Below are 24992 nucleotides of genomic sequence, written 5' to 3' on the forward strand. Positions count from 1 at the left end.
TTGCCTGCCATCCTTGTTGAACATTGTAGGATCCAAATGTATTCAGTAAGTTCCCAAAAGTGAGTTATTGTCACCTGAAGCCAGGCAAAGGCGTCACCACAGTTTGAAAATGGTCACTTTGCATCTTCTTTTCTGAGTTTTGCATGTCAAGTTCTGCTAAAATCAGCACCAACCAAAGATCCTCTCAACAGATTCACCTGGTATGAGAAGCATTTTGAAGTCTGTATGAAGCTGCACATTAAAAACACTTGGGAGTCAAGAAGGACTCATATGAGGCTATTACAGAGTGATATGGATATATATTTAATGTAACATGTGATCATGATTACAGATCCATATTTGGTGCTTTATTTATCAAGAAAGGTGAGTTGCATAGTACAAATGTATTGAATACAAAAATCAGAAGATGAACATGTTCTGACTTTAATAGTTATGGAATAAATGCAGACAAATGGATTCATAGACCCTTCATTTCTGCTTGCTGTGTCTTCTGATGGCAAATGGTAAGTTATAGTATTACAAACAAGTTGTTTCCCCAAATTCTGATCCTGTATAGCACAAAAAGAAACTCTAGTAAAACTTAACTAGATTACTGTTCTCTGCTAGCAAATTCTCACATTTTTCTTTTTCTGTTTTGATGCTTTAATCTTTACATTTTCCTTCTTAGAAAGTTAAATGCTTTCAATGTGCTCATTGTAATTACTTGATTTATATGTAGAATATTAGAATGATAATTAGACTCAACTATTGTAAATATTGCCTACTTCAGGGGAGAGGAAAAGGGGAGGTACAGGAGAAGGGGGAAGAAATACCTTCGGTGAGAGAACTTGGAAAGACTTAATTAACTAGATGTGAATGTTAACTGGTTGATTTGTAGCTACTATATTAGAAAAGTAAATTATTATTGAACTGTAAGTTGAGAATAATATCCCTGTTGTTTTTTTTTTTCCTGCCTGTCACTCTGCTGTGCATTTCTGTTCAAAGCCATGCACATCTCCTCAATGGGAAGAGTTGACCCTTTCATTTCTAGGATGATTAACTAATTCTGGGAAATTCTTTTTGGGTAAATTATGCTCTGCTTTGCTGAAGAAGCTGGTGAAATGTGAACTTAACAAAAGCCACAAATACTGAATGGTTAACCAAAGAGCCTTCCACTGAACAATTTAAAAAAAAAGCGTTTGCCTAATACAGTGAAGAAGACACAAATCTAGAGAAGGCAACCAGCAAATCAGCTGGAACTGGCTAACGTGCACCTAGACTTCATGTCCAAAACCCACATAGAGTTTCCTAGCTCTTGGGTTTGGAGGTCTTGCTTCTCTGCTCCCTGCATAGTCAAGCCCAGTGGAGAGATCAGATGGTTCTTATATGTTCTTTTCTCTAGGCTTTCTGGGTCACTGAAATAATATTTTTCCATCCAGCTGCACTGTGAGTCAAGAGGCACCTTGCAAGTCTGGAAGAACATGAGGGGATGTGATTTCCAACCAGGCTGAGCTGCTCTTAAATATCCCCTAGTGAGTGAATTCGTTTCACAGCTCTGAGCACTTACTTGCTTCTTCCCACTTCTCCCCTAACCTCCCTGCTTTCTCATGGCCCACTTTCCTCCCAAAAAATTCTACAAAAACTGGGAAAATGACCTGCTAGCAGAAACATTTCCCTGAACTCTAACTATGCTTTCCAAAGAATCTCAACCTTTCAAATTTGTGATAAGATTGCAGTGTGTGAGAGGGTAATGCTCGCTTATTTATCTACTTATTTGTGAATGCTTAAACTTATCTTGAAACTTCTAGACACTTATTTTTTGGAAAAATTCACAGTTTTGTCCTATTCAAATGGATTTGGTGTTAAAAAAAACAACCACATTAAGCAAGTAAAATGCATGCTTTTGCAGATTGCAAATAAAAAAGCATTATTTTTCACCAAGTTATTTCTTTTATGTGTTAAAACCTGAAATCTACTCAGAACCTAACAGCCAGCATCTAGGAAAGGAAACACAAAATGTTTCCATATGAATTGACTTTGCTGTTTTGAAAGCAACGTTCCTGCAATGCCTCAATTCTGTATTTCAAAAAGTGGCATGTGGGAGGAAAAAAATTATCTGTGTGTGGGAGTGGAGAGGTAAGGGGTACAGAAACACTGCTTAAACAAGGATTGCTGTGGCAGATACACAGGGGCCATAACCTATTCTTTTTCTCCTGAGGTGCTACTCTCTTTTTGTCCTGGTCTATTTCAGATTTTCATTGGAGCCCAATCCCTACTAGATCAAACCTACGCAGAAAAACTTAGGTTCTGTTTTAGATCTTGGGCTAAACTCTCAAGAGTGAGAAGCGTATATACTCCTATTTCCATGGGTCATAATTTGGTTCCAACACCACTCTATTTCCCAAGTCCACTTACAACTATAATTACATTTTCACAAGGAAGGAAAATGCAAGCAGCCCAGGACTCTTACATAAACCTTCATACTTTCCCAGGCCGTTGAGTCAAGGGAAAGAAGAGAGGAGGCAAGACAAGGGAAGGAGAGTCATAAAAAGAAGTTATATACTTTTTTTTTCCTGGAAAGGTCTTTCCCAAATTTCCTAGTCTCCCAGAATGAAAAGAATGGTATTTTCTTTGTGTTGTTATGGAAACTAGTAGCAATATCAGTTTGTTTCATTCTTTTTATGTTTCAAAGAAAAACTTTCAAAGAAATCCCTTGGGTAATTTTAATATAATTGCTTTCCTAATTTGGGTCTAGAATAATTCTATTCCTTTTGATTTCTTGATTGACTTCTCATGTTGGAAGAGTTTGTAATTATGGGTGTATATATTTCTTTAAATTTGAAAGTATGGGTGGTAGATAGAGATAGATGAGATAGATGATGGTAGGTAGAATGCCACCCTCTGGAGGATGTCCTTTCTTTCATTCTTTTTGTAGCCTCACAGTCCTGTCCTCCCTCATGATGCCTTCCTGACCTTGGTCTCCTGCATTCAGCTCCCGTGAAGGTGAACGGGGTCCTCCTCCACTGACAGGTCTGCACGGTTACCTGGGGTATGCAGCGCATGCGGGCAGGAGCCAGCTGGAGTCTGTATCATCTACTCTGAAGATATGCATCTGCTTAATGCTCTTCAAATATATACCCATTTCAAATAATGTGAATACTTGACTTTTACGTTTGTTTTTCTCCCTTGAAAATGTTTTGGCATTCAAGAAAAAAAAAATAATTGATGTGGATTTTAAGGTTCCTATCATTTCTGGCTCTATTACAAATGAAAAATTGGAACTTTTTGTTTGCTTGTTTTACTAATTTGGGGCACAATAGACAGATGCTGAAAAGGTGAGGCAGAGTGCACCCTGGAGGGTTTGTATCTGAGTTCTTTATCAACCTCACACAAACAGAAGAGGCAGGAACATTTTTGTGCTTACGGTGGTGATGCAGCCTACGGTGGAGTCTCTCGGACCACCTCCCGCCACTGTTGGCAGCATACCCAATCACTCGGATCTGCTTTCATAGTGTGAAACGGCAAGGATTCAGTAAGGGAGTGTCATCTTTTGAAATCACAAAAATAGGCAAAATCAGTGTGTCCTCCCCCCCAAAAAGCAAAGAGTAACATAAATGCTTCACGTCTGATATTCTTAGGATATAACTGCATACATGAGCTACATAGGTAAACGTAAAAAAGAAATAAAAGGAAATTCAAGACTAGACAATCTTGTCTTCTACTTTAATATTGTGGAATTTTATTAGTCCTTTCAAATACCTCTTCTTTATTCTTCAATCACCCTGTATCCTAACCTTGATTACTTTCACACATGGCTTAGTTTGATTCTATATAGGACTAAGTTTTGTAAATCACTACCTTAACCTCCTGTGCTAAAGATAATTAACAGTTTCTAAGACTTACAATAATGAACTAAGGAACCAAAAGCTAAAACCTACTAAAAAAAATAATGTGACTTATAACGATTTGTGCATAAGGTGTATCAGGAATACGCACTTTTTTAGTACAAATTAATATTGCGTGAAGCAAAATAGTGAGGGGAGATGGTGTTGCTAAAAGTTCTATTATTCTGCAAAGCAGGACTCTTTAAAATCCTTTTACTTCAAAAGCCTCTACATGGAGCCTCAGTAACTTTTCCCAAGATATTTTGTACTTTGGAAGGAATTCTCATCATGGAAAAAAAGATAACAGAGTCACGGAATAATTAGTCATTTTAAGCTTGATAATATTTTCCCATTTTTTTTATATATTACTATAATCAAGGCAATGAACACTTCTATGGATACTTTCATTTTACATCATGGGAATTAGAAATCTGTGAATTTTATACTTACGAGCTTTCAAATATGATAATTAAAACTTTGGCCTACATACGAGGGGGCAAAGATAGATTTGTTATGCTGGTCTCAGGTCATTGGTTTTGAAAACAACTTGAGAACTTAAACAGGGATATAAGAGTGGGAGGTAAAACGGTATAATCAACATGAATTTGTGTTTAGATTCATGCTTGTATCTCTTATTCTAATGCCCAAGCTAACATGAAAATGTTGTAATGGAAAGATAATAGTTTAAATAATGAATCTGCTTAAAAATTAAGTAAGGCTACTCCAGAAATAGAGGGGTGATCTCCCAGGGTAGGAAGTAAAATACCGAATGAGGTGACCTTTCCTCATCCCTATTCTTTTGTAAAACCGTTGTAGGTGGGGATTTAATGCTAAACCCAAACATAGCATGTTTGTGATAGGCATTTCTCTGCCTCAGACACGGCTTTTCTGTGCTTCAGCTTGGACCTGACAAACTTGCATAGGGTTCAAATAACACTGGGGCAGGAAGAACAGAGCATGAGGACCATGGGCAAACATCCAACACAAGGTAGGAAAAATAAGCAACACTTCTCGGGAAGTTTCCTCGTAGATATCTTCAAGCAAAGCTGCTATGGGAAGCTACGGTGTTACGGCGGAACCTGGGGTGATGACGGAGGCGCTAACTCACTGGCTGATGTTCAGAGCCTGACCAAGTTACTACTTGATAAGCTCCTGATAAAACTCAGAGCGCACAAAGCGAGGCAGGGAATCCTTTTCCATCAGAGCATGGATTCTTTTCTGGGCCACATCAAAGCTGCTCAGCGAAGGTTCCACCAGGTTCTTCACTGTGATGTCTTTAGTGAAGTGGTCGATATTCACCTGTGGAGCAAGAGACAGGCTCACTGAGTCATGGACAGCAGACTTTGACAAGAGGGGAGGGGCGGGCAGAAATTCTCGCTGGTAACATGCGTGGAGGAAATTCACAGTGAGAAATGACACGTTTATTTTATGGGAAATCTGGGGAAGCAACTGATACTCCAATAAATAAATGACTCAGATTAAAATTGCCAACATTAGATACCCACCAAGTATCAAAACTTCTGCCAGAAACTCATGCATGTCTTGTTTAATCCTGATTGCTTTAAGAATAATGCTGCCTTTGCACGCGCGTGCGCGTGCGAACACACACACACACAGACACTCACGTGTGCAGAGAATTACGTGGTCATAGAGCCAATAAATGAATCTGAACCTAGGAATTAGATTTTGAATCCAGGTGTAATGATACCTGATTCCACTATTTTTCTACCCTTGCATTTGGTTTCGTGTCTAGTGAAGGGAATGGAAAATGAGAAAAAGATAAAGACAACCATGCATGACCTTTTATCTAATTGCAGAAACAGTAGTTCAAAAAAATAATATGGTGGCTAGCAGATGTTCGCATTTATTGAGTGTTTACTCTATGCCAGATGCCTGGCTGAGGACTTTAAAGGATGAAATTCTTTAATCTTACAACTCTATAGAGTTGATACCATCCTGTGTATTTCTTAGCTGGGGCACGGAAATGTTATGTGTTCCACTCAAAGTCCTTAGAGGTGGGCAGAAAGCTCAGAAGCCCAAACATGTGTCTGTAGTAGCTGAGCTGTCAATCTGTGTTGGAAGCAAGTGTGACTCCTGAGTCCTGAGTACTGGACTACTGCCTGGCACAGTCCCCAAGGACCTCATTCATATCAGGATCTAGGTTAATGGTTTCCCTGGAGTTGGCTGGGTACAGCCCGTATGCATTTCCCTGACTACCCTTCAGGAGAAATGCATATACAATTGTGAAGCAGTCCAACTCTGAAACAGAAAGAAAGAGAATCCAAATTAAGCAAGTATTTTGCATCAGAACATTAGAAAATGCTTCACTTCTCTCCTGAGCTCTAATGAAGCTTCTGGGATTGAAAGGAGTTATTTGGTTCAGATAACATTCAGACAGCTGTGTTTTAAAAACTGATTGGTGTGAGAGGCAAAGACACACACACACAAGACAGAATGCACTCATCTGCTCATTCATTCTCTAAACAACCACAATGATCAGAGCTGGGATAGGACTGGGGCTGCACTCATAGACTGGGAGTCCAGTCCAAGTCACCCTTGCAACTGGCAAGGACCCAACTTCTTGAGCCATGCTCCATTGCCTTGTAGGCTGTGTGTCAGTCAGCAGGAGCAATGCGGACCTGGGACTGGAACTCAAACCAAGGCACTCCAATGGGGAACATGCTCCTGTCACTGCATTGTAGGGTCACAAAGAAAGGCATGACTGCAGAGTTCCAGGCTAGCCTGAACCATCTTTGAAAGCTCTGCACATGAGCCTTAGGCAAGTAGAGTGGAACAGCCTCAGGTGATGGAGTCCAATGTCTGCCTTGCCTCGTGCAGACCGAGGTCCGGCCCAGAAACAGATAGGATGGGGCAAAGGTGAGACTGCCACACAGACTTTTTTATGATCAAGTCCAATTTTCTTCCCCTTAGATGAAAACAATGTGTTTTGTTTCTCTTATTATAGATATTGTTATATACTAAGCTAGTTAGGCAGCTTTACTACAACTAGTGACATTTCCAAAATAATTGTAAATATCTACTAATGTAACTTTTTAAAGTCCTCTAATAGTGCACACCAATAAATAACAGCCTCTTCTAGTAAATCATTCCGGTACTTGTGCATCTGTTTGCTGAAATAGGAAAATACAATTTCATTGTCTTTCAATATGAACAAATGTTAATTTGCAATGAATAAATGATTTGCTTGTTGAACTATATATGACCGTGTTTACTTTTATGACTCACAGTCCCAATTCTTTTTATTTTATAAAAGATTTATTTATTTCTATTGGAAAAGCAGACCTACACAGAGAAAAACAAACACGGAGACAAAGGTACTCCATCTGCTGGTTCACCCCTTGAATGGCTGTAACGGTTACAACTGAGCCTGCTATACGTGACTGAGTCCATGATTTGACTCAGGTGTTAGAAGAGAAGTGGGGAATGTTATGGAGTGCAGCCAGTGATTGCTCCTTCATCTCTCCTTGTACACTCTTCCCCCCACATGCTAATTCGGCCGGGATGTTGGACACAGATGAGTCCAATTAGTCTTTTTAGCTACAAGCCCAGTTCCTGTTCCTGCCATCCCAATGAGCACTAATTAACTCCTTAACCCACAATGCGTATTCACTCCTGCCCACCTGTGACTCGCCTATCAACTGAGAGGAGTATTGCATTATTGTGTAACCACTCCCCTCACAAGCCCCTGTAAAAGGTCCGTGAAGCGGGGGCTCACTCTCTCTCTGGTCAGGTGTTTCCGTTACTCTGGCATCTCGACTCTTGGCTGATCCAAGACAGGTAATCCCCTGAGCATGGTCCCTGTATACAGATTTGATTGGACTTGTGACCTGTTGTTTTAGAATGTTCTGTTATCACCAAGCTTGGTTAATAAATACTCCTTAATAAAACCTTAGACATGTTTGGTGTGATCTCGCTCACACCCCGTAACACGCCAACCTGAAGGCAGGAACCTCCCATGTGGGTGTAGGGTCCCAAGACCCCAGAGCCAATCTCTGCCACTTTCCCAGGTCACAAGCAAGGAGCTGGATAAAAAGCAGGGCAGCTAGAACAAGAACTGGATGCCAGTGCTTGCGAGTGGAGGACCAGCCAACTGAGCCATCACACCAGCCCTGCAGTCCTTCTAACTTTATCTCTCAGTCAATTCTGGTGTTGAAGAGCTGATGTAAATACTCAAAGAGGAAAAAAAAACCTTTAGGTTCCTAGATAATTTCACTGCATAAGTCAATATTATTGAAATGAAATGGTAAATGTTTAGATTGACACAAGAGCTGGAAAATTTCTTAAGACATACTGCAGAGGCACATTTATTTAATTCTGATATATGGAACATACAATTAACAGAATCAAGGATTAGAAAAATTCAATTGAAGACTTGGCCAAAGTCACACATACATGTAGGATGATCAGGAGTTAGATATTTGCACCCATTTACCTAAAAAACATCTACTTAATAGTTATTAGATGCCATGAGCAGGAATCACAATGGCAAGTTCAGGCTCATCACCTTGGCCTACCTGCATTGGAAGGTCTTATATATACTATTATACCTCTACACAAGTATAGACAATTTAGAACAGAGACCAAAGCTGTTCCTGTCTCCTGGTTTTGAATCAGCTCGGCTTTAGCCATTGCGGCCACTAGGAAAGTGAACCAGTGGATGGAGGCTCTTTCTTTCCTCTCTTTGCAAATCTGACTGTTCAATAAAAATAAATAAATTCTTTTAAAAAAAGGAATTGGAATCTGCATAAAATAGGAAATGAGTGTCCAACTTAATACTAAATTAACATATAGTTAGCATTATACTTTTTAACATAGGCACTTTTCCAGGAGAAAGGATTGGTAAGCTTGAGGGTATCACACGTAAAGAAAAGCTGACATGTGCTGGGGCTGGGAGGTTGAGGTATATGAAGGAAGATCCAGAGAGAATTCTATATTGAACATCCACAGAATGACTAAATCTAGTTCCACGTTAAGACTATTCTCATATTCATGACTTTGACTCCAGGCACCAACCTTCATACTCTCACACCCCTAAGTTCTATTCTCTATTTCTTGGAGGGACCATATTTGTTGGTTTCAAGGTATACAATATACACTAAAATATATTTGCTGTTTCAAAAGAGCTAGGGATACCTCTCAGCCATTGGACTAAATATGTAATGGTAGAAATCCCACAGTCCATTAGGCTTGTGGGAAGGAAGGGATATTGTGGGTTCTCTGGATTTATCTTAAGTAGATTAATGCCTACCCACAGGGCTTGTTCAGATTCCATTTGCACTTTGACTCCAAATCTTGAAGAAATGTTCAGGTGCAGATCAGATTCAAGGGAACAGTGTGGAATCAAGGTGATCTAACTAAAATGTGAGGAATATGTCTTGTTACGGCTCTTCCGAATTCCACCATTCCATGGTACTCAAGTCCAAGCAAAGAGCTGCTAATGATCCCTAAGACTTTTTTGATGTCAACATAGCTGCCCTTTAAGTGGATCCATGGCACATTAACTTGAATATATTTAGCACTATTATCCTATAATATCTTATTTTTCATGACTAGAGGTCCTGCTGCCCCAACTAAACTGTAAGTAGCAGAGACCAGTAATGAGAAGAAAGAGGGGAGCAGGGGGCGGGGAGCAGAGCAGTGCCATGGTAGGATAAGTCACTGTGATGCTGCTTCCTACATGGATACTGGTTTGAGTCTCAGCTCCTCCACTTTGGATCCAGCTCCCTGCAAATGTACCTGGGAAAGCAGCAAAGGATGGGCCAAGCCCTTGTGTCTTTGCCTCCCAGATAGAGTTCTAGGCTCCTAACTTTGGCCTGGCCTAGCCAGGCTATTTCAACCATTTGAAAAGTGAACCAGTAGGTAGAGGACCTCTCTCTCTCTCGTTCTCTCTACCTGTGTGTGTGTTCCCCACAAGAAAACCTTCCATAATTCTGCCTTTCAAAACATAAATATATCCTTAAAAAAGAAGAGAACAGAGAAGGGAGAGGGGAATAGAGGAATTCCAAGGTACTGTTAGTGCAGACACAGATGAACATGTTTATATCCACTCTGTTTAATTTAATCTTCACAACAACTGTACAAAGTAGTCTGCATTCTTCTCTTTTCTTTTGAAGTAAGAAACTACCATCAAGGAGAATCAATACTACATTCAAGATCACGTAGGTGTTCTCATGTGAAGATTAGCAGTGGTGGAGTGACACCCTTCTAGTGAGTGTGTGGTCTGAACAAATTCAAATTCACACTTGGTTTGTACTTATAAGTGCTCAGAGGAGCAGCTGTCAGGGCCACACATCATCCTTTATCTCAGATGTCAACCTTTTCTGCAGACTGGTCAAGCTGACCCTCAGTTAACCGCACTCACCCCCTACCCATCAGGACCAACCTCCTTAGGAGCCTCAGTCTGGATGAATTCCTCGTAAATCTGCCTGGCCTTCTCAGCCATCTTAGCAGGGGACTTGATCTTCTTGTACTCTTCACAGGCAATCCAGAACTCCAGATTTTCCTCGCTGAATTCAGACTTCAGGAAGCTCTTGAAACTGGCAAGTCCATCTAGCCAGGAAGAAATGAGAGTTGGGGAAATGTTTTAATTTAACAAACACTACACCCTGTATCATAATCTCAGACTGCTTACTGTCAAGTGTATTTCAGCAATTTCGTTTAGAAACATTAACCAAATGCGAAACTTCTGCAAAGCTAAGAGGGAGGTTGGTATGAATACCCCACACTGTAAATGAGATTCAAAAGATCAAATAACTTGCCCATAGATTACCAATTGCTGTCGAAGCTGCCATTCAAACCCCAGGCAGTCTGACTCAAGAGTCATGCATTTGTCGATTTGCATACACTGCTTCTCAACAGGTGCATGGATTCAGCTTATTGGAACAGAATTTCTACCACATTTGTATGGAGAGAAAAACATAGACCAGTATGAATGCCATGCTCACGAGAGAACAGGAAAAGGCTTGCCAGTGTCCTCCTCTGACAAACTTTAACTTTATTCAGGAATGCACTCCACGCTCCCTTTTATTCTAGCAGAGGAGGGATACGACAGAGTTATAGGGAGATGGCAGAGAACCCAGGGCTACAGCCCTGGTCATCATGAAGAATCACAGAGACCTGGCACTGGATTGAGAATTTGCCACACTGACTTCCAAAACCCCTGAATATACTTAGGTGATGAATGTTTACCTGTTAACGGAGCCAAGTAACACCTTCAACACTGACACCTCTCTGAACACTTGCCACCCAAGAGGGAAAAATATCTGTACAATTTGCATGGTCTGTGTGAGCAGCATTGATGTTGAGACTCATGCGCACATTGTAGACAGGTCTTTTTATTTCCTTTTGCAAATGATTTTTTGAAAGCTACCATGTGTCAGGCACTATAAAAAGAACAACAGATGGTTCTACCCTGAAGGAGTTTGTGGGTTCTGGAGGAAGCAGAGGAAGATGAAGAAGCAAAGATTTACCTATGCATAACAAAGGAAAAGACTGTCATAAAATCATGGAGGAAGGGGGGGTCCTAACTTCATTTTAGGATTAAGGAAGAGGATGAGGGAACGTTCAACTTGAGACCTGAAGGGAGAACAGAAAGGGGCTAATGAAGCCATCACAAGAAGTTATACATACCGATCATATATAATTTCTTTAAGATTTATTTATTTTTATTGCAAAGTCAGATATATGTATATGTATATATATATATATATATATATATATATATATATATATATATATATATAGAGAGAGAGAGAGAGAGAGAGAGAGAGAGAGAGAGAGAGGAGAAACAGAGAGGAAGATCTTGCATCCATTAATTCACTCCCCAAGTGGCTGCAACAGCCAGAGCTGAGCCGATCTGAAACCAGGAGCCAGGAGCCTCTTCTGAGTTCTCCCACATGGGTGCAGGGTCCTGAGGCTTTGGGCCATCCTTGACTGCTTTCCCAGGCCACAAGCAGGGAGCTGGATGGGAAGCAGGACTGCCGGGATTAGAACTGGCGCCCATATGTGATCCTTGTGCGTTCAAGGCGAGAACTTTAAGTCTCTAGGCTACCATGCCAGGCCTGATCATATATAATTTCTTATACTTAATCTATAACAAGCATGTATTAATCCACATCTATCATCTAAGAAAAGGAAAGGTTTGTGAAGGAAAGAGGGAGAATAAGTAGTTTTTCTACACAGTCCATCCAAATCGTAAGCATTCCTGGCTGGTCACTTTGCCTCCAGTGGCAGAAGGCAGGACTGGTGAAAACTTGGATCTGTGGTGTTCCTACCGGGAAATACTTCTGCAGTCCACGAGTTTTGCTTAGAGAACATATTCATGTTCCAAATTCCTTTCCTTTGACAGAATTTCAATGTATTTCCCTCCATTGAGTATTTTTCCTCATCCTTTATTCTAGACTAAATTTTCAGTCAGTGGCCACCGGGATCTCATGCAATAAGTACAAAATATATGTGAAGATTAAACCAGAGATAAATACTGTTTTACTGCTCCTATGTTCCTCATGGTACCCCTACAATGATATTAAACTATAAGGACAAAAATAGCCAAATGGTATTTATTTTGTATTAGGGTCATCGTCATTCAGGATGCAAAAGACAAAATTCGTAATTTAATCTTCTTTCCTTGTATTTACTCTAAAAACATTTTCTAATGGATCAACATCTAATCTGAGAACAATGGTAGCTATGATAAAGAAATTTCTCTAGAATAACTAACTGGAGGAATTGCTTTAACAAATATTTGCAAGCTGGTATTTTGGGCCACAGGTTAAGCCCACACCTGAAATGCTGCAGCTTTGTGCTGCCGTGCCTGAGAAAACAGCATACGATATTCTAAGTGCTTGCACTCCTGCCATCCTTGGAAAAGACCCAGATGGAATGCCAGGTTCCTGGCCTCCATCTGGACTTACCCAGGTTTCTCTCTCTCTCTCTCTCTCTCTCTCTCTCTCTCTGCTCTTGCTCTCACTCTCACTCTCTTGCTTCCTTTGTAATTCTTCTTCTGCAAAAAATAAATCTTTTCTAAAAATTTAATAACCTGTACTTGGATAAAATCAGCTAAGATCTCTTCCTCTTCTTACCTGTATTTTTACTCTATTTCTAGCACTGTCTGTAGTCATTTGATGATATGAAAATCAGCATATTTGTTGGAAAAAGAAATAAGGTGATTTCTCTTGGTACTGTGGTTAACATCTTCATTGTTTCTTAAATAAAACATGTTAAGCAGTCCTTGTTGAAATGGCAAAATTCATAGGTGCTTTCTAGCTGCCAGGAAATGAGGCCTTTTGTGTTCTCTCGTATAACTGGCTTTCAGGCAGGAAAAAGAAATATTTCTGCAGAATAAGCCTATAGGAAATTTATCCTCATTAGGGTCATATTCCCACAACCTGCCCACACCCTGAGTCACTCATCCTGTCTCTTTGTAAAGTACAGTGAGGAAGCTCCAGTCTCAAGCACTGTTACTTCTGACCCAAGGACTCGTGCCAATGTTCTGCAACAACATTAGTATTTACTACCTGTCAAGCGCATGCTCGTGGAAAATCACTTCCCAGCAGCACAGCGAGTGGATTTCCTGGGTTAGGCTTTCATCATTTGCGTCGAATTCCACACTACTGTTTCACGGACTTGTTGATGTATACCTTTTAAGCCAAGGCTCATAAAACGGCTTTACACTGTCTTGATCTGCATGATGTTTGCAACTTCTCTTTCTCTCACCTGACACTGCAGAGTGCCAGACTGGAGTCCTCCCAGACCCCTCTGGAGGCATATTTTCCTTTGCAGCCTCTGTTTCCTACTGGCCCATTACACAGACTCTTGGTTGAATTCCCATGATTCCTGAAGAGATTTCATTGGGTCCAAGTCAGAGTATCGATGTGTACTTTGCCCAAAACACACGTCTCCTTTGCTTCACCACCATTCTCCTGCCCACCATACAACAGTAGAGCTCAGGAAAACATCACTCAAGAGCCACCATGTTCCTCCTTGCTGAGCCTGCGTGACCTCTCAGATTCGCTTACTGTATAACTTTACTGGCATCTGCTAGCTAGAAAACAGTTAGCAGATGCCAGAGGATGCCACCTGATTCTCTGGCTTTGTGGAAATAGTCTAGGTTATAACCCACACTGTAATCCCTGAGCTGGTGCCAATTTTGACATCTATGTAAAGCACAAGAAAACATGGAAAAATTTGTGAGGATCAGTGTTGTGACACAGTGCGTTGAGCTGCTTCCTGCAGCACCTGGAGCCCATATGGGTCCTGATTTGTTACCTGACTGCTCCAGTTCTGATCCAGGTCCCTGCTAATGGCCTGAAAAAGTGCCGGAAGATAACCCAGAAGTTTGGGTCCCTGTCACCCACATGGAAGATCTAGAAGAAGCTCCTGGTTCTTGGCTTCAGCCTGGTATAGCTCCTGCTGTTATGGCCATTTGGGCAGTGAATCAGTAAATGGAGGATTTCTCGCTGTGTGCCTCTTGCTTTCTCCCAAAACTTTCATATAAGTAGATAGGTATTTTTAAATAATCGCAAGGAATTAAAAGATAAGTTTATTTTAGTTTAAAAAGTTTTAAATAATTCATGCATAGTTCTTCCTAAAACACGTTTTCTATCAAATTTTTAAATATCTTTCATAGAGTGACAGCTGTAACCTGGGAACATAAGGCAAATGGATAAAGAAACTGAGGTATTTATCTACTCCGTGGACTACTACATAGCTATTTAAAAGAATGCAGATTTTACCATTTGGAACAAAATGGTCCCAACCACTATGTTAGTGAAATCAGTCAATTTCCAAAGGAATTGTTCTCTCTGATACAAAATAACATTTATGGAAAATATACAACACATAGATTTATATGTGAACAAACATATACATATATACTCATAGCTGAATTGTATAAGGTAGACTAGTATACCAGGAAGCAGATACGTTGCAGTAGGCATCTCTACTCCCAAATAAAAGGAGGACTCCCAATAAAACAATTAAATTTCTCTTGACAATACCAGACTTTTTGCTGTGCTATACCTGTAATACTATGACGCACTTGAATAGCAGAATGTCAGATTTTGAACTATTGCTGAAGAACTATACTACTGTAGTCAGGAAATAATGGAAGGAGACAGTAGGAGGTGGGATTGGAGAGAGAGAAAGGGGAGGGAAAGGAAAAAATCCCTATGCCTATAAAACTGTATCATGGAAAATAATACAAATAATTTAAAAATAAAATTAAAACACTATTAGGCTCAGGTGTTGTAGTGTAGCCAATAGAAATGCTGCTTGCAACACTGGCATTCATATAGGATTTCAGTCCTAGCTTCTGCACTTCCAATCCATTTCCCTGCTAATGGCTTTGGAAAAGCAACAGAAGATGGCCCAAGTGCTTCAGTCTGGCTTAGTACCAGCCCCTGGGGCCAACAGAGCTGTGAAGAAGAGGATAAATGATCTGTGGGGCAGGGGGGGAATGGGGGATTGGGAGCGAAGGGGACTCCTCTCTCTGTAATGCTTTCTTAAAAGAAATCGCAATTTCAAGAGCCAAAAAAGAGAAAGAAAAATTTGGCAACCAAAGAGAAAGAAGCAAAAAAGGAAATGCAAAGATGAGGATTAAAACTGGGCCTGGATCCAGTATGCTTTATTCCCCATGGAAGAATTCAAATCTCCAGTGTTAGCCCAGGAAATGTTCTGACCTTTCCGGACTTCTGGGAAAGGAGATCCATGTAACCCCTTGCTGGTACTGGACCGAAGGTCATTTTCCTCTACTCTTAGAAATGGTCAAATCTGGAAATTATTTAATCTCTCTGTCTCATAAATTCCTGTGTGTAATTTATTTCTGTGTTTAAAGGACAATATATGGACCTACTAAATGAAAACAGATGGCTCTCCCTATAGGCCTGAAAGGAAAACATGTAAAGATTCTAATATGTTGTGTGATCAAAGTTTCTTTTTAAAATGAGGAAAATAGGTCCCCTACTCATTGAAAAAAATATTTGGTTTCATTTTAACTGCTTTAGGGTCTTAGTGGCTGTGCCAATCTCATGCCTACTCAAGAAAAATTAAGAAAAAGTGGATTTCAGCATGACTTGGGGAATTCTATTAACTGTAAGAGTCAACATCCTACATTGGGCCCGGCGGTGTGGCCTAGCGGCTAAAGTCCTCGCCTTGAACGCCCCGGGATCCCATATGAGTGCCGGTTCTAATCCCCGTGGCTCCGCTTCCCATCTAGCTCCCTGCTTGTGGCCTGGGAAAGCAGTCGAGGACGGCCCAATGCTTTGGGACCCTGCACCTGCATGGGAGACCCAGAAGAGGTTCCTGGTTCCCGGCATCGGATCGGCACGCACCGGCCCGTTGCGGCTCACTTGGGGAGTGAATCATTGGACGGAAGATCTTCCTCTCTGTCTCTCCTTCTCTCTGTATATCCGGCTTTCCAATAATAGTAAATCTTAAAAAAAAAAATAAAAAAGAGTCAACATCCTACATTAAAGTAAAAGGAAGCAAAATATTGCTTATAAATCAACAAAAATACCATTCTTCAAGTTTCAATGTTTAAAACCGATCAAAGCAAACATTCAAGAAGAGACTAAAAGGGGATTTATATTTTATTGTACATTTTGTAGTTAGAGCAAGGAAGAGAGAGCTTCTAATTTTCTGGGTCACTTCCCAAATGGCCACATTAGCTCAAGCTGCACCTAGGTCCCATCCTGCAGCTGGTAATCCCATCTGATTCTCCCATGTGGGCAGCAGAGACTAAAGCACTTGGGCCATCTTCTACTGATAGCTCAATGCATCACCAAGAAACTATTCTGGAAGCAGGTTGGCTGGGAAATAAAACAGGACTCCAACACGGGTTGCCAACAATGCAGGTTGCCAACAAAGAAACTTCATCTGCTGTCACAATGCTAGCTCCTTTATTTGAAGTTTTTAAATGCACAATTATTCAGCTATGTCATTCTTCATTACTTGTGTTACAGAATATTAGTTTGCACTGACTTAAATAAGAATGTCTCATAAAAAGCAATCAATTTAACCTCCAGTTATTTGTGATGCACAGAATCTGATGTTTGGGGACATGGCTCAAATCTTTTTCCTTCAGCTTTATAATTCTGGTATACAATTGTGGGGCTCATTTATTATTCCATTTATTCTCTAGGAACAAAGACATTTGGTTAGGAAGAGACAGCAATAGAATGAGGGAAAAAGAAAAATAATGTAGAGCTAGGGAGAACAGACTAATAGAACTGGAGGTGAACTGTCTTACTAACCTATGGCTTTGCCTCCTGCAGGGCATGACCTCCTCTGCCTCTCTGACATCTCTGCATCCCTAACATCAATTGTTTTTTTTATTCTTGGACCAGTTTAAATGGAAACATGTCTCTTTCATGGAAGGAACTGATAGTGTAGTTATCAAAAGCTTTCGTATGTATTGCTTTAGAGAAACTAAATTCCAAACTATATATTAAATAGAAATATATTTATTTTTCTTTCTTTATTATTTTTATTATTTTTTGAAGAACAGATTTCATTTAATTCATAGACACAGCTTTAAGACTATAATATTTATCCCCTTGTCCCCCCCTTTTTTCCACACCAATATCTTTTTTTTTTTCTGTATCTGGGGTAAGAGGAGAACCAAAGAAAGAAACCCCACCCAGCCTCCCACTCATCCCAGGTCCCTGATGTGGGGAATGCTCCGAGGGTCCTGCTAAGCAATTTTGATAGTTCAACAGTTCTGAATTGCTGCCAATCTTGCCATTCCAAGCACGATGAAATCTATTCAGAATCCACTGGCTGACATAGCCTCTTCATGGCTGAGGTTCTGAGATCAGCAATTCAATTTGGGGAATCTCCAAATAAACTTCATCTGAGGTGATCCCAGACCTATTTCTTGTGTGTGCTTGCCAGTACAGGGTCCGGCAATGTCCATTGCCCCAATCAGCTTATGCACATGCTGTTGCTTGCAATTGTTGGGTCAGTTCTGTTTCCAGTCCTGTCTTCCACTTGAACCAATGGGTGTTACAGTGCATCCTGATCCTGCCCACATCACATTCTGCCTTCACGCAAACCAATGGGAGCTGCAACCTAGTCAGGGTGACTCCCCATCACCCTACCAGGCCTGCTCCCTACCCTGGTTCTATGCTTGCCATTATGTACCTCAGATTTGTACAGTCTGTTCCAATCCCATTTAGCTCTCATACACGTCAATGGGCATTGAAGCCTAGTCCAACCCAAGCAGCCCTACCATCCAGTCCACACACATACTGGCAGGTGCCACCAAAATATGTTCATTATTTAAGAGGATAATTATGTAAATCTGATGATTATATACAAATGTATATTTATACACACAAGCACACATATACTCACTATGTACACACATATAATTTGAAAGTATATATGACATACAATTTAAAATATTTGACTCATACACTGTGCTTGCCTATGACATATGCAAACACATTGGTGTGCATATACGTGAGTGATCTCCAATAAGCTCAAGCAGAGGCTGGTATTTGGCACAGCAACTGGCACAAGAACCTACTTGAGAAACCCACATCCAGTATTGGAAAGAATGCTTGAGTACAAGTTCTTGAACTTCTATTTTCCTCCTAATGCACACTCTGGGAAGTGAGACTGATGACTGAGGTAACTGGGTTACTTCTGTCCATAAAGGCCTGAGTTGTGTGTTAGGTTCCTTGCCTTGGCCTGCCCCATCTCTAGCTATCGGAAGAACTGAAAGACTAAAGATCTCTGTATCTCTGAGGTACTCTGACTTTAAATAAACAACTGAGAGAGATTTTGCTGTTTTGTCTAGCGATTCAACATGTATTCTTCGTCACTGACTTTGTGCCCATCAATCACGATGGCCCAGTGAAGAACTCTTAAGTGCTTGTGTTTACAAACACACTAGCAGCTTTCACGTTTCATTCAGATTGTGAAGATGGAGAAAGAAGGACTAAGCATTTTAAAGTGAATCACAATTTTGAGAGTAAATTATTCAAAAATATTTGTTTTCCCCATACTACATATTTCCTGTTATGAAATTATCCAGATGAAAAATTTCAAGAATTGGTTGTCAAGGCAGCAAGTATTAAGTGATATCAAAAAAAAGTGCTGACAACAGCGCTAAATGTTCAGAGAATGAATGGTTCATTCTAAATGATCAAGGAAGACTAGACATTTGAGGTTTAGATTAATTTTTGAGAGAGAGAATTTCAGCACAGAGATATAAATGCAGTGTATTTCAGTCACAGGGGTTATATGGAGAAATTCTGAATTGAACAGGGAATGGTCCCATTTGCTCATGGACCAGCTACATTGTTATCATTGTATAGCTTGATTATGATAGACTTGGTACTTTAAGCCTTGGAGATCACTAAGAGTCTCATAGTAGGGCAAAGGCAAGTAGAGCTCGTTGATACATTGCTATTAGCTTGGGAAAGAGCTCCAGACTAGTCAACAACTTCATCATGTCTTGGATGAATATGTAAAAGAAATGCTCTTCAAAGAGAAGATAAAGGCTGGAGTGGGAGGAATTCACTGGGCTACTTGGTAGTTAGGGTCTGTGGTCCCTAGTGAAGCTATTTTTTGAATATTTTTTGAATATTTTCTGAATATCTTGTTTCTTCCCCAATTTGTCCTTGGAAGGACACTGTCGGTCTCCTTGCGGGAAAGCAAAGGGACAAAACCAGAATGGCAATCCCCATCTGAGTTGTGGTGATGATCAAAAGCAAAGGGATGGTACCTGATTTTGAAGTCTCTTATAAAAATGGGAGCAGGTGTGGCCAGTCACACCCTGTTGGGAAGGATGGAGGTAGGAGCTCTGCCCGTTGGGAATGGGTTCCCCTCTCCCCTTCAATTCATTTGCCCTCCTCCCTGAGATGCTGTCTAGAAGACACCACTTACACCCTTTTCTTATGTCTTTCCTCTCTCGGAGCCCCCTCCTGGCACTATGACAGAAGACCAACCTCTCTTGCTCTCTTAAATAAATCTTGCTAGGCACACTGAAATTGCATGAAAATTCTTCTTTCATGTGAGACAAGAATTGAGTTTGCTGCAGTCTTTTGTATTGAATTCCCCATAATAGGAGAAGACAAATATCTATGTCAGGTGACAAGGGCAAGTGTTAGCAATTTGTACCAGGATGCACTACTTATGACTTGTCCAGTGATCTTTACACTGGCATGCCTAATCCTATCGAAACTGATTTTCCTGGCTGATGCAAGAAAAGTAGCTTCTTTTTTCTTCTTGTTGGTGAGAACATTCAGACGCATACAACTCAAACTGCTTCTTCTGGCTCACCCAAATGACTGGGTGGGGGGTGCTTAGAAACACAATCTACTTTGTTGATTGTTTCCTTTGCTGTGCAGAAGCTTCTTAGTTTGATGAGGTCCCATTTGTTTATTTTGGTCTCGATTTCTACTGCTTTTGGTGTCCTTCTTAGGAAGTAGGGACCTACCCCTAGATCTTGCAGAGTATTTCCAACATTTTCTTCCAAAAGTTTGAAGGTTTCTGGATGCAGGTTTAGATCTTTTATCCATTTAGATTTGATCTTAGTATATGGTGAGAGATGTGGGTCTTTTTGTTTCTACAGGCTATCAACCAGTTGTCCCAACTGCATTTATTGAAGAGACCTTCCCATTTGCCTGGATTATTGTTTGTCCTTTTATCAAAGATTATTTGACTGTATCTGTGTGGGTTCCCTTCTGGTGTTTCTATTCTGCTCCATTGATCTTCCTCTCTATCTTTGTGCCAATACCAGGCTGTTTTGATAACCACTGCCCTATAGTATGTCCAGAGGTCCGGGACTGTGATTCCCCCTGCTAACTTCCTGTTCTTCAGGATGGTTCTGGCTATTCGTGGTTTTTTGTGTTTCTAGATGAACCTTTGGATCATTGTTTCCAGTTCCATGAAGAATGTTTTTGGCAATTTGATTGGAATTGCGTTGAATGTATATAATGGGAGAAGATCTTCGCGCACAACATAGGTGATAGAGGACTAATCTCCAGAGTATACAAAGAATTACAAAACAGCCAAAACATCAAAATAAACAAGCCACTCAAGAAATGGGCACGGAAAATGGGCAGACATTTCACAAAGGAACAATCCCAAATGGCAAATAAACATATGAAAAAATGCTCAAGCTCCCTGGCAATAAGGGAAATCCAAATTAAAACATCAATGAGATACCACCTAACGCCAGTAAGGGTGGCCCACATGAAAAACACCAACACTTGCTGGCGAGGTTGCAGGGAAAAAGGAACCCTACTCCACTGCTGGTGGGGCTGCAGATTGGTACAGCCTCTATGGCAATCAGTATGGAGAATATTCAAACAACTCAAAATCGACATACCGTATGACCCAGCTATAGCACTCCTAGGAATATATCCAGAACACTTGTTTTATGAGAAACCAACATGCACTCCTATGTTCATAGCAGCACAATCAGTAATTGCAAAAACATGGAAACAACCAAAATGCCCATCAGCAGAGGATTGGATAAGAAAGCTATGGTTCATCTACTCCATGGAATACTACTCAGCTATTAAAAAAAACAAAATGCAGTTCTTTGTGGCCAAATGGGCCAAACTGGAAACCATAATGCTAAGGGAAATGAGCCAATCCCAAAAGGTTAGATACCACATGTTTGCCTTAATTTAATGTGATATGATGTTAAGCATATCATGTTATGTTATGAATATTATGTCATTTGTAGTATATAAACTAAAATTGAACTGTGAATGGGGGGTCACAGAAAGTGGTTAAGAAATCGCATTTATTTTTAACATGTTGACTGCTCAATACCATGTCAATTAATTCCATAACGATGTTAATTGTTGCAGATGGTATATTAGTGCTTTTATTTGACCGGGAAGATACTCTGCTGACTCTGCCCTCAGACCAGAGAGGGTCTACCCAATAAGTAGTTGAACTTGTCTGGACTATGGGATGTTGGTCTCTATGCTCGGCAAATACTTGCAGGGAGGGAATTTCAACTGAATTTGAACTATGGTTATGCAGCGGGGTGGAGGAACCCACCATGGGGGAAGGGTGGGGGGGAGAATCCCAGATTCTATGTAATTACAACACAATATAATTAATGAATAAATTTAATGAAAAAAAAAGAAACACAATATCTACAGGATAAGTCTTCAGGACTCCTTGTTTTCTTGTTCTCCACAATATGTTGCCCTCCCTCTTCTGTGATTTGGATAACCACATTTCATAATATCCTTTCTTTGTTAACATCACTGAAAACTGGAAGAAATAACAACATTCAGGAAGAAAGACGTGACAACCCAAAAGTGTTTTGTGTGTCTCTCCCTCACTTGTGTTCTATTAAGAAACAGGGCCGACTTACAATTGTTCTGTAGGAGTCTGTCCAGAGAATCACGCCACTGCAGGGCCTCATCCAGCGAGGGTCTGAATAAAGAATAAGGGAAGACGAGGTTGATGACACAGAGAGTTAGCCACATATGCCAAGAAGGACTTGATTCTGTTTATCACAGATATAAACAACACAACCAAGGACCCATGCTCAGAGCAAGGATGGTTGACTTATTTTTTTTTCTTACTACTATGTTGTGTTGAACTGTGTTTGTTTCCTTACATCTATATCACATATCTTCATCAATTCCTGTATAATTGGGTTAAATCTGTTTTGTTCAAGAAACAGTCTACTTGTCATGAAACAGTGTCTTGATATTCTTTTATATCCTCTGAGAGTGGCTCCAATTGTGGTCATTTTTCCAAATATAACTTAATGAAATCCAGTTTTCCCATTACAGGGATTGAACTCATGTTCAATCATGACTCACCGACGCTATACTAAACCACTTGATTTAATCAGCAGATGACATTGAGTTCCACATTCACAGCCCAAGGCCATCTGATTAGGCTAGTGGAAGAAGGTATGTGTGTCATGCTGTCTTCTGTAGGAAATGTGTTCATATATATACAGTCACATGTATATATATATTTTTTTTCATTATTTCCTGCCCAATTAGAAAAGGATTATATGTGTCTAGGCAAGCACAAGTGCACATTTTTTGTGAGCAAAAAAATGTGCATAATATATCCTAAATAGAAATGTTACAAATACTTGAGATGCTGACTCAGAGAGAGGAAGGTAAGAGCCACTAGATCATTTCTCCTTAGGTTGTTTTTATTTTCACTTTTATGTATGCAGAAACCCTGTGGCTATTTCGTTTGAACCACAGATCTTTCTGGCACAGCAGGATGTATCAAGTGGAAAGGTTGTTGTCTGGCAAAAATGGCTGACTGCATTCTCCCGGACTCACCCTGCTTGAACTTTTACATTATGATGCGTGTTCCTATCAAGTCAAAACAGACTGACAAGGCATTTATTAGAATATTGAGGCCAAGGGGAATGTTTTCCCATATCAGAATTTCATTAGCTCTTAGATTGTTTATTAATGTCTCAGACAGTCCAGGAATGTTCCTGCTTCCAGTTCATATAAAATAATATTTATACTATTTGCATTATTTATATTAGCAGCTAAGGTTGACTAGACAACTGTTTATTGTGCTTCTCAATTTTTTTTTTTTGTCCCAGGCTTAGATTCAGCCTTACTTTATTTATGTCACTATGTAAATAAATTCACTTTATTTATGTAAGAAGTCCAGCAGTCAGTGGACTGTTTGCCCAAAGTACTGTGAATAATTCCCTTATTTCTCTAGCCCTCACTACAGAAGAGTTTCAGATTCTGAGTTCTATAGGTACGGTCCTTCACTGAAAGTCACACATTAGCCAAAGTGAGATACTAGCCCTTGCAAAATAATCTTAGTTTTTTTTTTTTTCTGGTTTCCTTGCTGGAAACATGGGCATCCTCGACTGCAAACATAGAAATTCCTTGGAAATTCAATTGTACCAATTGAGCTACCTTCCCTTGCACCCCTTTCCTCGGAGCACAGGAAGGAGAAATGGCATCAACAGGGGATGAAATGTATCCTTAGCATGTCTGTCTTACGTTTCTTTCTTTCTTTAAAAGATTTATTTATTTGAGAGTTGGAAATAGGAAATACAGAGAGAGTGGGAGAGGCACATGGGGATCTTTCACCGACTGCCTGATAGCTTCAACAACCAACGCAGAGCCAGGCCAAAGCCAAGAGGTCTCCCACGTGGAAGAAGCCAATCACTTGGGCCAACTTAAGCTCTTTCACCTGGGCCATGAGTGGGGGGCTGGGCCAGAAGTGGAGCAGTTGAGACACAAACTGAAGCTCATATGAGAAGCTGGCATAGCAGGGACGCTTTACCCACTACACTACTCTATTTTATTTCTAATGAGAGAAAGATCTGTTTTTCTAGCAATCAATAACTCTTTTTGAATCTTTCGTTTTACCTTATACAGTAGACCCTTCCCAATAGCCATTCTGCTTCACACACACATACTTTTATGTAAAGCCTTAAATGTTTTAATGTTCCATTACCAGGGACTCAGTAGTGTGCACACAATCAGTGCCACCAAATCCCCATAAATGGTTGTCAGGAGCTACCAGGCACTAAACTACTGGCTGAAAGAAACTGATTCAGAGAGCGGCTTGGTTTGCTTCCTGACTATCCCATCTTTTTAAACAAATATTCTCTTTAAAAGAAATCTATTTTTTAAAAAAAGATTCATTTATTTTTTGGAAAGTCAGATATACAGAGAAGAGGAGAAACAGAGAGGAAGATCTTGCATACATTGATTCGCCCCCTCCCCCCAAGCAGCTGCAACGACTGGAGCTGCTCCAATCCGAAGCCAGGAGCCAAGAGCTTCTTCCGAGTCTCCCACACGGGTGCAAGGTCCCAAGGCTTTGGGCCGCCCTCGACTGCTTTTCCAGGCCACAAGCAGGGAGCTGGAAGGGAAGCAGGGCTGCTGGAATTCGAATCAGCACCCACATGGGATCCCGGTGCGTTCAAGGACTTCAGCGGCTATGCTATTGTGCCAGACCTTTTAAAAAAATCAGTTTCTCACTCCTCATTTCTTCTAACTACTATAGAGGGGCCAGGAAGAAGAAATGACACAAGTAGGTACATCAAACTTAGGTTACCAGACCCAATTTGTTCCTGATGGTCTTGTTCAAAACAAACTAATCATCAATATCAACAGCACATTGCAG

At 40.4% G+C, this 24992-nt stretch overlaps 1 protein-coding gene across 1 annotated transcript in view; it reads right to left on the reverse strand.

Annotated features, from left to right (window-relative positions):
- Positions 1–4773: 4773 nt before the first annotated feature.
- The window catches only part of RGS5 (regulator of G protein signaling 5), a 61803-nt gene continuing 41584 nt past the window's right edge, over positions 4774–24992 (reverse strand). The window contains exons 3-5 of the mRNA XM_004589130.3: positions 22231–22292; positions 10267–10433; positions 4774–5162 (exon numbers count right to left, since the gene is read on the reverse strand). Coding sequence (XP_004589187.1) covers positions 5001–5162; positions 10267–10433; positions 22231–22292 — 391 coding nt within the window. The 3' untranslated portion in view covers positions 4774–5000. The remainder of the gene's footprint in view (positions 5163–10266; positions 10434–22230; positions 22293–24992) is intronic.

The sequence above is a fragment of the Ochotona princeps genome, chromosome 2 (assembly GCF_030435755.1).
Source record: "Ochotona princeps isolate mOchPri1 chromosome 2, mOchPri1.hap1, whole genome shotgun sequence".
Lineage (NCBI taxonomy): Eukaryota > Metazoa > Chordata > Mammalia > Lagomorpha > Ochotonidae > Ochotona > Ochotona princeps.